This window comes from Oncorhynchus tshawytscha, linkage group LG26 (assembly GCF_018296145.1).
Source record: "Oncorhynchus tshawytscha isolate Ot180627B linkage group LG26, Otsh_v2.0, whole genome shotgun sequence".
NCBI lineage: Eukaryota > Metazoa > Chordata > Actinopteri > Salmoniformes > Salmonidae > Oncorhynchus > Oncorhynchus tshawytscha.
The window spans coordinates 28,391,531-28,403,773 of record NC_056454.1 but is presented as its reverse complement, the minus strand read 5'-3'; the positions used below and the strand labels follow the sequence as shown (position 1 = coordinate 28,403,773).

Here is a 12,243-nt window from a genome sequence, read left to right as displayed (position 1 = left end):
TTATATACATTGATTTTTGTGTTGGCAAATTGGCTTAGTCTCATAGTGGGTATCCTATAAAACATAGCTAGATTCATAAACATATTTTTAGCTTACTAGGTACATTTAATAGCTTTAGGTTGGTTGTCAAAATCAAATCAAATCAAATTTTATTTGTCACATACACATGGTTAGCAGATGTTAATGCGAGTGTAGCGAAATGCTTGTGCTTCTAGTTCCGACAATGCAGTAATAACCAACAAGTAATCTAACTAACAATTCCAAAAAACTACTGTCTTATACACAGTGTAAAGGGATAAAGAATATGTACATAAGGATATATGAATGAGTGATGGTACAGAGCAGCATAGGCAAGATACAGTAGCTGATATCGAGTACAGTATATACATATGAGATGAGTATGTAAACAAAGTGGCATAGTTAAAGTGGCTAGTGATACATGTATTACATAAGGATGCAGTCGATGATATAGAGTACAGTATATACGTATGCATATGAGATGAATAATGTAGGGTATGTAAACATTATATAAGGTAGCATTGTTTAAAGTGGCTTGTGATATATATTTACATTTCCCATCAATTCCCATTATTAAAGTGGCTGGAGTTGAGTCAGTGTCAGTGTGTTGGCAGCAGCCACTCAATGTTAGTGGTGGCTGTTTAACAGTCTGATGGCCTTGAGATAGAAGCTATTTTTCAGTCTCTCGGTCCCAGCTTTGATGCACCTGTACTGACCTCGCCTTCTGGATGATAGCGGGGTGAACAGGCAGTGGCTCGGGTGGTTGATGTCCTTGATGATCTTTATGGCCTTCCTGTAACATCGGGTGGTGTAGGTGTCCTGGAGGGCAGGTAGTTTGCCCCCGGTGATGCGTTGTGCAGACCTCACTACCCTCTGGAGAGCCTTACGGTTGAGGGCGGAGCAGTTGCCGTACCAGGCGGTGATACAGCCCGCCAGGATGCTCTCGATTGTGCATCTGTAGAAGTTTGTGTGCTTTTGGTGACAAGCCGAATTTCTTCAGCCTCCTGAGGTTGAAGAGGCGCTGCTGCGCCTTCTTCACGATGCTGTCTGTGTGAGTGGACCAATTCAGTTTGTCTGTGATGTGTATGCCGAGGAACTTAAAACTTGCTACCCTCTCCACTACTGTTCCATCGATGTGGATAGGGGGGTGTTCCCTCTGCTGTTTCCTGAAGTCCACAATCATCTTCTTAGTTTTGTTGACGTTGAGTGTGAGGTTATTTTCCTGACACCACACTCCGAGGGCCCTCACCTCCTCCCTGTAGGCCGTCTCGTCGTTGTTGGTAATCAAGCCTACCACTGTTGTGTCGTCCGCAAACTTGATGATTGAGTTGGAGGCGTGCGTGGCCACGCAGTCGTGGGTGAACAGGGAGTACAGGAGAGGGCTCAGACCGCACCCTTATGGGGCCCCAGTGTTGAGGATCAGCGGGGAGGAGATGTTGTTGCCTACCCTCACCACCTGGGGGCGGCCCGTCAGGAAGTCCAGTACCCAGTTGCACAGGGCGGGGTCGAGACCCAGGGTCTCGAGCTTGATGACGAGCTTGGAGGGTACTATGGTGTTGAATGCCGAGCTGTAGTCGATGAACAGCATTCTCACATAGGTATTCCTCTTGTCCAGATGGGTTAGGGCAGTGTGGTTGAGATTGCATCGTCTGTGGACCTATTTGGGCGGTAAGCAAATTGGAGTGGGTCTAGGGTGTCAGGTAGGGTGGAGGTGATATGGTCCTTGACTAGTCTCTCAAAGCACTTCATGATGACGGATGTGAGTGCTACGGGCGGTAGTCGTTTAGCTCAGTTACCTTAGCTTTCTTGGGAACAGGAACAATGGTGGTCCTCTTGAAGCATGTGGGAACAGCAGACTGGTATAGGGATTGATTGAATATGTCCGTAAACACACCGGCCAGCTGGTCTGCGCATGCTCTGAGGGCGCGGCTGGGGATTCCGTCTGGGCCTGCAGCCTTGCGAGGGTTAACACGTTTAAATGTCTTACTCACCTCGGCTGCAGTGAAGGAGAGAGCGCATGTTTTCATTGCAGGCCGTGTCAGTGGCACTGTATTGTCCTCAAAGCGGGCAAAAAAGTTATTTAGTCTGCCTGGGAGCAAGACATCCTGGTCCGTGACTGGGCTGGATTTCTTCCTGTAGTCCGTGATTGACTGTAGACCCTGCCACATGCCTCTTGTGTCTGAGCCGTTGAATTGAGATTCTACTTTGTCTCTGTACTGACGCTTAGCTTGTTTAATAGCCTTGCGGAGGGAATAGCTGCACTGTTTGTATTCAGTCATGTCACCAGACACCTTGCCCTGATTAAAAGCAGTGGTTCGCGCTTTCAGTTTCACACGAATGCTGCCATCAATCCACGGTTTCTGGTTAGGGAATGTTTTAATCGTTGCTATGGGAACGACATCTTCAACGCACGTTCTAATGAACTCGTACACCGAATCAGCGTATTCGTCAATGTTGTCTGACGCAATACGAAACATCTCCCAGTCCACGTGATGGAAGCAGTCTTGGAGTGTGGAGTCAGCTTGGTCAGACCAGCGTTGAACAGACCTCAGCGTGGGAGCTTCTTGTTTTAGTTTCTGTCTGTAGGCAGGGATCAACAAAATGGAGTCGTGGTCAGCTTTTCTGAAAGGGGGCGGGGCAGGGCCTTATATGCGTCGCGGAAGTTAGAGTAACAATGATCCAAGGTCTTTCCACCCCTGGTTGCGCAATCGATATGCTGATAAAATTTAGGGAGTCTTGTTTTCAGATTAGCCTTGTTAAAATCCCCAGCTACAATGAATGCAGCCTCCGGATAAATCGTTTCCAGTTTGCAGAGAGTTAAATAAAGTTCGTTCAGAGCCATCGATGTGTCTGCTTGGGGGGATATATACGGCTGTGATTATAATCGAAGAGAATTCTCTTGGTAGATAATGCGGTCTACATTTGATTGTGAGGAATTCTAAATCAGGTGAACAGAAGGATTTGAGTTCCTGTATGTTTCTTTCATCACACCATGTCACGTTAGTCATAAGGCATACGCCCCCGCCCCTCTTCTTACCAGAAAGATGTTTGTTTCTGCGATGCGTGGAGAAACCCGCTGGCTGCACCGCCTCGGATAGCGTCTCTCCAGTGAGCCATGTTTCCGTGAAGCAGAGAACGTTACAGTCTCTGATGTCCCTCTGGAATGCTACCCTTGCTCGGATTTCATCAACCTTGTTGTCAAGAGACTGGACATTGGCAAGAAGAATGCTAGGGAGTGGTGCACGGTGTGCCCGTCTCCGGAGTCTGACCAGAAGACCGCCTCATTTCCCTCTCTTTCGGAGTCGTTTTTTTGGGTCGCTGCATGGAATCCACTCCGTTGTCCTGTTTGTAAGGCAGAACACAGGATCCGCGTCGCGATAAACATATTCTTGGTCGTACTGATGGTGAGTTGACGCTGATCTTATATTCAGTAGTTCTTCTCGACTGTATGTAATGAAACCTAAGATGACCTGGGGTACTAATGTAACTAATGTAAAAAAAACAAAAAACTGCATAGTTTCCTAGGAACGCGAAGCGAGGCGGCCATCTCTGTCGGCGTTTTTTTTAAAGCTCAACTTCAACATTTTCACCAAGGACGTTGCATCGCCAATCATCAGTCTCCTTCGCTTGGGCAAAGGACATTTTTAAGGTACACCCGTATGGGAAGATGTAAAACGTCATTCAAGGTGCTGAGGGTTTAGGGCCGAGGGCTGTCTAGGCAGAACAGTTGAAACTGGAGCAGCAGTGGACTGGGGACAGCAAGGAGTCATCATGTCAGGTAGTCCTGGGGCATGGTCCTAGGGCTCAGGTCCTCCGAGAGAGAAGGAAAGAGAATTAGAGAGAGCATATGTGGGGTGGCCAGTCCTCTTCTGGCTGTGCTGGGTGGAGATTATAACAGAACATGGCCAAGATGTTCAAATGTTCATAAATGACCAGCATGGTCAAATAATAATAAGGCAGAACAGTTTAAACTGGAGCAGCAGCACGGCCAGGTGGACTGGGGACAGCAAGGAGTCATCATGTCAGGTAGTCCTGGGGGCATGGTCCTAGGGCTCAGGTCCTCTGAGAGAGAGCGAGAAAGAAAGAGAGAAGGAGAGAATTAGAGAACGCACACTTAGATTCACACAGGACACCGAATAGGACAGGAGAAGTACTCCAGATATAACAAACTGACCCTAGCCCCCTGACACAAACTACTGCAGCATAAATACTGGAGGCTGAGACAGGAGGGGTCAGGAGACACTGTGGCCCCATCCGAGGACGCCCCCGGACAGGGCCAAACAGGAAGGATATAACCCCACCCACTTTGCCAAAGCACAGCCCCCACACCACTAGAGGGATATCTTCACCCACCAACTTACCATCCTGAGACAAGGCTGAGTATAGCCCACAAAGATCTCCGCCATGGCACAACCCAAGGGGGGGCGCCAACCCAGACAGGATGACCACATCAGTGAATCAACCCACTCAGGTGATGCACCCCTTCCAGGGACGGCATGAGAGAGCCCCAGCAAGCCAGTGACTCAGCCCCTGTAATAGGGTTAGAGGCAGAGAATCCCAGTGGAAAGAGGGGAACCGGCCAGGCAGAGACAGCAAGGGCGGTTCGTTGCTCCAGAGCCTTTCCGTTCACCTTCCCACTCCTGGGCCAGACTACACTCAATCATATGACCCACTGAAGAGAGGAGTCTTCAGTAAACACTTAAAGGTTGAGACTGAGTTTGCGTCTCTGACATGGGTAGGCAGACCGTTCCATAAAAATTGAGCTCTATAGGAGAAAGCCCTGCCTCCAGCTCTTTTCCTCAGAAGTTCATGAATTTATCACTGCTAAAGTGAAAGTCATCCTCTCTTGGGGAATGCTGCTTTTTAGTTAGCTTTGCACAGTATCAAATAGGAATTTCTGATTGTTCTTATTTTCCCCAATTAAGTTAGAAAAATAGGATGATCGAGCAGCAGTAAGGGCTCTTCGGTACTGCACGGTACTGTCTTTCCCTGCTAGTCGGAAGACTTCCAGTTTGGTGTGGCGCCATTTCCGTTCCAATTTTCTGGAAGCTTGCTTCAGAGCTCGGGTATTTTCTGTGTACCAGGGAGCTAGTTTCTTATGAGAATTGTTTTTTAGTTTTTACTGCATCTAGGGTATTGCGCAAGGTTAAATTGAGTTCCTCAGTTAGGTGGTTAACTGATTTTTGTCCTCTGGCGTCCTTGGGTAGACAGAAGGAATCTGGAAGGACATCAAGGAATCTTTGTGTTGTCTGTGAATTTATAGCACGACTTTTGATGTTCCTTGGTTGGGGTCTGAGCAGATTATTTGTTGCAATTGCAAACGTAATAAAATGATGGTCCGATAGTCCAGGATTATGAGGAAAAACATTAAGATCCACAACATTTATTCCATGGGACAAAACTAGGTCCAGCGTATGACTGTGACAGTGAGTGGGTCCAGAGACATGTTGGACAAAACCCACTGAGTCGATGATGGCTCCGAAAGCCTTTTGGAGTGGGTCTGTGGACTTTTCCATGTGAATATTAAAGTCAGCAAAGATTAGAATATTATCTGCTATGACTACAAGGTCCGATAGGAATTCAGGGAACTCAGTGAGGAACGCTGTATATGGCCCAGGAGGCCTGTAAACAGTAGCTATAAAAAGTGATTGAGTAGGCTGCATAGATTTCATGACTAGAAGCTCAAAAGACGAAAACGTCTTTTTTTTTTTTTTTTTTTTTTTTGTAAATTGAAATTTGCTATCGTAAATGTTAGCAACACCTCCGCCTTTGCGGGATGCACGGGGGATATGGTCACTAGTGTAGCCAGGAGGTGAGGCCTCATTTAACACAGTAAATTCATCAGGCTTAAGCCATGTTTCAGTCAGGCCAATCACATCAAGATTATGATCAGTGATTAGTTCATTGACTATAATTGCCTTTGAAGTAAGGGATCTAACATTAAGTAGCCCTATTTTGAGATGTATCATGATCTCTTTCAATAATGGCAGGAATGGAGGTGGTCTTTATCCTAGTGAGATTGCTAAGGCGAACACCGCCATGTTTAGTTTTGCCCAACCTAGGTCGAGGCACAGACACGGTCTCAATGGTGATAGCTGAGCTGACTGTGCTAGTGGCAGACTCCACTATGCTGGCAGGCTGGCTAACAGCCTGCTGCCTGGCCTGCACCCTATTTCATTGTGGAGCTAGAGGAGTTAGAGCCCTGTCTATGTTGGTAGATAAGATGAGAGCACCCCTCCAGCTAGGATGGAGTCCGTCACTCCTCAGCAGGTCAGGCTTGGTCCTGTTTGTGGGTGAGTCCCAGAAAGAGGGCCAATTATCTACAAATTCTATCTTTTGGGAGGGGCAGAAAACAGTTTTCAACCAGCGATTGAGTTGTGAGACTCAGGGAGAGCTCATCACTCCCCCTAACTGGGAGGGGGCCAGAGACAATTACTCGATGCCGACACATCTTTCTAGCTGATTTACACGCAGAAGCTATGTTGCGCTTTGGTGATCTCTGACTGTTTCATCCTAACATCCTTGGTGCCGACGTGGATAACAATATCTCTATACTCTCTACACTCGCCAGTTTTAGCTTTAGCCAGCACCATCTTCAGATTAGCCTTAACGTCGGTAGCCCTGCCCCCTGGTAAACAGTGTATGATCACTGGATGATTCGTTTTAAGTCTAATACTGCGGGTAATGGAGTCGCCAATGACTAGAGTTTTCAATTTGTCAGAGCTAATGGTGGGAAGCTTCGGCGTCTCAGACCCCGTAAAGGGAGGAGTAGAGACCAGAGAAGACTCGGCCTCTGACTCCGACTCTCTGCTTAATGGGGAAAACCGGTTGAAAGTTTCTGTCGGCTGAATGAGTGACACCGGTTGAGCGTTCCTACAGCATTTCCTTCCAGAAACCGTGAGAAAGTTGTCCGGCTGCGGGGACTGTGCCAGGGGATTTATACTACTATCTGTACTTACTGGTGGCACAGACGCTGTTTCATCCTTTCCTACACTGAAATTACCCTTGCCTAACGATTGCATCTGAAGCTGGGCTTGTAGCACAGCTATCCTCGCCGTAAGGCGAGTACAGCGACTGCAATTAGAAGGCATCATGTTAATGTTACTACTTAGCTTCGGCTGTTGGAGGTCCTGACGAATCGTTTCCAGATAAAGCGTCCGGAGTGAAAAAGTTGAGGGGAAGAAAAAATATATATATATATAAACGGTAATTAAAAAGTAAAAACCGTAAAGTTGTCAGGTAGCAAAATTTGTTGGCAACAAAACGCACAGCAACTCGAAAACAAGTCTGAAAGTTGTGACCGGAAAAAATCTATTATCTTATCTATTCTACTCCCCTGCAGGGCTCTCGTTTATAATTTAAATGCTTTCTCACAGACCCCATTTCATTATAAGAGGCAGAGACTTAGAAAAGACTGTGGAACAATTCTAAAACCTTACAATGAATATGTATATATAGTTCATCTGTAGTCTAGGACCCTATACGTGTAGAGGGGTCCCATAGCCCCTCCCTTTCTATTAATACAACATAAGAATAATCAATTATTATAATACATCAAACATTTGGTGCATTCCCTATCGTGACCCCATCAGTTGTCCTGTCAAACAATGTATTCAAGGTGCTGCCCACTATATTCCAACTATAAAATGTCCTTAATTCCAACTGTTCACCTAGGCCTATATTTTTTGCCCATATCATGCTGCGTGGCACAAGTGTGGAAATTATAAATGTGCTGGGGATTTTTTGTTGTTGGATTGAACAGTAAGTATAAATGGAGAATGCCACATTTTTTTAAATGACTAATTTATGTGTTGTCGCCTTAGGGTCATTAACTACTCATAAAGCATATATAGAACTTTTATCATTCAAAAACATTAAAATACCGTCAAGTATTGTGGTATGAATTTGTCAATATTGTCCAGCCCTAGAAGATTGTATTGTGAAATGGACTCTCTCAGGAGCAGGAACAGACGTCTATTTCTCACCGCTCTCCTTTCATCTTTCCTCCTCTATTGCCCCTCCCATCATTTTTTTTTGAAGTCTTGTCCAATGATTATAACTTTTGCTGTTCACATCCTGAAACAAGGTGTTGACTATTTAAAATATGAGGACACCATCTATATTCTTCACAATCTCATAACCAGGCCTAGGTTTGGATTCCCACAAGATTTACCTTTAGTCTAGTTATTCTCCACTGGTAACTTATTACTTGTTTGTCTGTAGCATCTGCAGGCCAAAGGCAGGAAAGATGACCTGTTCAGTGACCTGTGCTATGAGCCGTTTGGAGAGGAGCTCAACAAGGTCCTCAAAGACTGGCAGCCCAGCGTGATGCCTGATGGTAAACAAATAGCGCGCACTTTACCACGGCTCAATTTACTTGTCTATCAACTGAATGATCTTCAGCACACACTGATTATGGTAATAGGTTTAGACCTGGAAGTGTATGTTTTGAACTCCAACTCCTCCAATAGAAGACCTTCCTGCAGTGTCCAATGATTAGAAACATTTTTGCTTTTCACATTCTAAAACAGCGATTGCACAATATTTATGATATGAGGACGCTGTAGACATGATACATTTTAAAACCACATTCGATTGTAGCAGGGTTCATATACCTATGTTTGTGTTAGGTCCAGAGGTAGTGTATTGTGATCTGTGTTAACAGCTGTGTCTGTCTGCCCCCAGGCTCTCGGTGGGGCCGTGTGGAGGAGCAGTGCCTGTGGAGCTGTAAGCTGCTGGGGGAGCAGAGTCCTGCAGCATTGCTGCGCTCCCTGGTCTATCTCAACACCAAGTATTTTGGCCTGCGCACCGTGGAGCAGCACCTGCGCCTCTCCTTCAGAAATGTCTATGGCCCCGACCACACAGACCCAACCACACAGGAAACCACTGTCTGCATCTGCATCCCCTCCTTCTCCCCACAGGACCACCACTGTGAGTCTTGACCACTAAAACACACACACTCTTGTGGTCGAGTCCATCTTTTTATCAGCATTTCCTTTTTGTGCCAGGGTGCCTGTCATGTTGTTAATATTCTTTTTTGTCTCTGTGAGCAGTACCAACAGGGTCCAGGAAGAGGAAACGTAAAGAGGACAGTGATGCAGCCTACGAGCCAGACGACGGCTCGGGAAGCTCCACACACTGTCCAGTCAAAAAGCACGAGGGCAGATTCTACGAACTCTACCGTTCCAAATGGTGAGTTACTCTGCTCTTCTATAACCTTGTCTTCCTCAAGTGGTTAATTGCAACTTCCCTTAATACATTGCACTCATTTATTAGTTATTTTGTCAGGGACCACTGCACAACAAATATATTGGACCAAATGTAGCTACATAACTATAATTTGTGGTCATTCCTCTCCAGCCCAGGGTCGTTGAGTCAGCGTATGGATGTGTTCTATATGCAGCCAGAGTCATCGGGCAGCAGCAGTGACAGCTCCCTGTGGTACTCCTCTACTCCTATGGACCGCAGTGTCCTGGAGAGCATCCTCACCCCTCTCCTTCTGGTAAAAGACATCTACAGAGGGTGCCATCTAGAAGAAGAGGAGGAGGTAGGCGGAGAATAGTCCACTCTTCCGTCATGACAGAGAAGAGTCCGCTTATGCTCCATGTTCCATCCGCAACAACATTACAACTGGGTTGCTGCGTTCTCTGTTAGTAATTCCACCATTTCACACCGATCTCAGGCCAGCTGTGAGCGTACAGTGGATGTCCGGTTGGAAGGGATTACACATGCCCAGAGCTGATCGGAGGACGGTGTTTCCCTGAAGGGCCAAGGAATGGGACTCTGACTGCGAGTAGCTAGGGTGATATTGGAGTGTGTCGTGTGAAAAGCAATTCCCCAAGAACTGTTGCCCTTCCTTCCATAGGGGAACTCCGTTCACATGATGTAGCATTACTTGCTAAGCCCAGATTGGGCTGCTATGCTGTGTAACTATTTCTGAAAGTTAAAAGTAGTAGATGGGAAGAGACTGAGACATCCACAAGAAATGCCCACCGAATCCTCCGCTTTGACCCCCAGAAGCCTTTTTAAAGATGAGACATTTATTTATTGCGGTTGATTGATTGCTTCTATTGTACATTTGTTATTTTTACGCCGGGATGGGATGTGTGTTCGATTGTGCCCCATGTGCCATTTTCCTCTCCTCCATTAAGAGCATGAATTAGTTGATCAATTAAATCTGCTGCAGCCTGGAGCTCTCCCGTGTCCCGGTCTTTCCCTTCTTTTTGTCCTGAGGGGGGCTGTAGGGGTACTGTCTGGGGCTTCAGAGTAGTTGCAAGTTCAAGTATGAAGGAGATGGTATCCTGCCGAAAGACTATATTTTGTCAGTTTGAATTCCATTGTGTTTTGTTGTCTCATTTAAGCTATTTGATGTTTATTATTTAGTTGAAAACGTAGCACTTGATAATGGGTGATGTATTACTCCCGACTAATGAGTGATAATCTGTTAAAACGGCAACAACTGAAACTGTTTGTTGCAACTAGGGTGGTCAGATCTCTTTCAGGAGTAGCACATTATAGACCTGCCTGGTTACGTTTCCCAAATTCACTCCATCTCCAGGCATCCAAGTTACAATAGAAAGCTCTGAATTTGTCCCCCCCCCTTTTTAAGTTTTCTTTTATTTTCTATCAATAAATTACACAAGCGAATACCTCGTTTTTACGTTGACTTCTGAATAGGATTTTGTTTGTGTTTTAGTTTTCTTTGAATGACACCTGCCTTGCCTATTGACTTCCATGTAATGTCTGGAGACCACGCTTCGAAGCTGGAGGGTGTCTGGATAGAGCCTGTCAAGGAAAGCCTAATGTGAATGTGCCTATCTGTGTGTACTGAAAGTGTGTGTAACTTCATGAGAGGTTGATGCCGTGTGGGCTGACATGACAAAATAAATCATTTCATTTCTTAATGTTTATCCTCTTACATTGCTTACATTTCCCTTACATGGCTTACAAAGTTCTGAAGTTTTCTATGGGAGACGGTGTTCACATTTATGTTGTTTTTTCTCACCTTTTATTTAACCAGGTAGGCCAGTTGAGAACAAGTTCTCATTTACAACTGCGACCTGGCCAAGATAAAGCAAAGCAGTGTGACACAAACACATGGAATAAACAAGCGTACAGTCAATAACAGAGTATATAAATAAGAAAGTCTATATACAGTGTGTTCAAATTGCGATTTGAGGTAAGGCAATAAATAGGCCATAGTAGCAAAGTAATTACAATTTTGAAAAATTAACACGAGTGATAGACGTGCAAGGAAAAATACTGGTGTGCAAAAGAGCAGAAAAGTAAATTAAAAATAATATGGGGATGAGGTAGGTAGATTGGATGTATAGCTGCAGAGATCAGTTAGCTGCTTGGATAGCTGATGTTTAATGTTAGTGAGGGAACTATAAGTCTCCAGCTTCAGCGATTTTTATTTTATTTATTTTTATTTTTTTAATACATATTTTTTTGCGATTTGTTCCAGTCATTGGCAGCAGAGAACTGGAAGGAAAGGCGGCCAAAGGAGGTGTTGACTTTGAGGATGACCAGTGAGAGAAACTTGCTGGAGCGGGTGCTACAGGTGGGTGGTATCGTGACCAGTGAGCTGAGATAAGGCGGAGCTTTACCTAGCAAAGACTTATAGATGACCTAGAGCCAGTGGGTCTGGCGACGAATATGTAGCGAGGGCCAGCCGATTTAGAGCATACAGGTCGCAGTGGTGGGTGGTATATGGGGCTTTGGTAACAAAACGGATGGCACTGTGATAGACTGCATCCAATTTGCTGAGTAGAGTGTTGGAGGCTATTTTGTAAATGACATTGTCGAGGATCGGTAGGATAGTCAGTTTTCCTAGGGTATGTTTGGCGGCGTGAGTAGAGGAGGCTTTGTTGTGGAATAGAAAGCTGATTCTAGATATCATTTTGGATTGGAGATGTTTAATGAGTCTGGAAAGAGAGTTTACAGTCTAACCAGACACCTAGGTATTTGTAGTTGTCCACATATTCTATGTCGGAACCGTCCAGAGTAGTGATGCTAGTCGGGTGGGCGGGTGCGAGCAGCAAACGGTTAATAAGCATGCATTTAGTTATACTAGCGTTTACGAGCAGTTGGAGGCCACAGAAGGAGTGTTGTATGGCATTGAAGCTCATCTGGAGGTTTGTTAACACAGTGTCCAAAGAACGGCCAGATGTATACAGCATGGTGTCATCTGCGTAGAGGTGGATCAGGGAATCACCCGCAGCA

At 45.5% G+C, this 12,243-nt stretch overlaps 1 protein-coding gene across 3 annotated transcripts in view; it reads left to right on the top strand.

Annotated features, from left to right (window-relative positions):
• LOC112225494 (zinc finger MYM-type protein 2-like) overlaps positions 1 to 10,922 on the top strand; it is a 33,186-nt gene extending 22,264 nt beyond the window's left edge. For all 3 annotated transcript variants that reach the window (XM_042306519.1, XM_024389503.2, XM_042306520.1), the window contains exons 20-23: positions 8,242 to 8,356; positions 8,704 to 8,949; positions 9,072 to 9,210; positions 9,379 to 10,922. In XM_042306519.1, the coding sequence (XP_042162453.1) occupies positions 8,242 to 8,356; positions 8,704 to 8,949; positions 9,072 to 9,210; positions 9,379 to 9,580 (702 nt within the window). In that variant the 3' untranslated portion in view covers positions 9,581 to 10,922. The remainder of the gene's footprint in view (positions 1 to 8,241; positions 8,357 to 8,703; positions 8,950 to 9,071; positions 9,211 to 9,378) is intronic.
• The last annotated feature ends 1,321 nt before the right edge of the window (positions 10,923 to 12,243 follow it).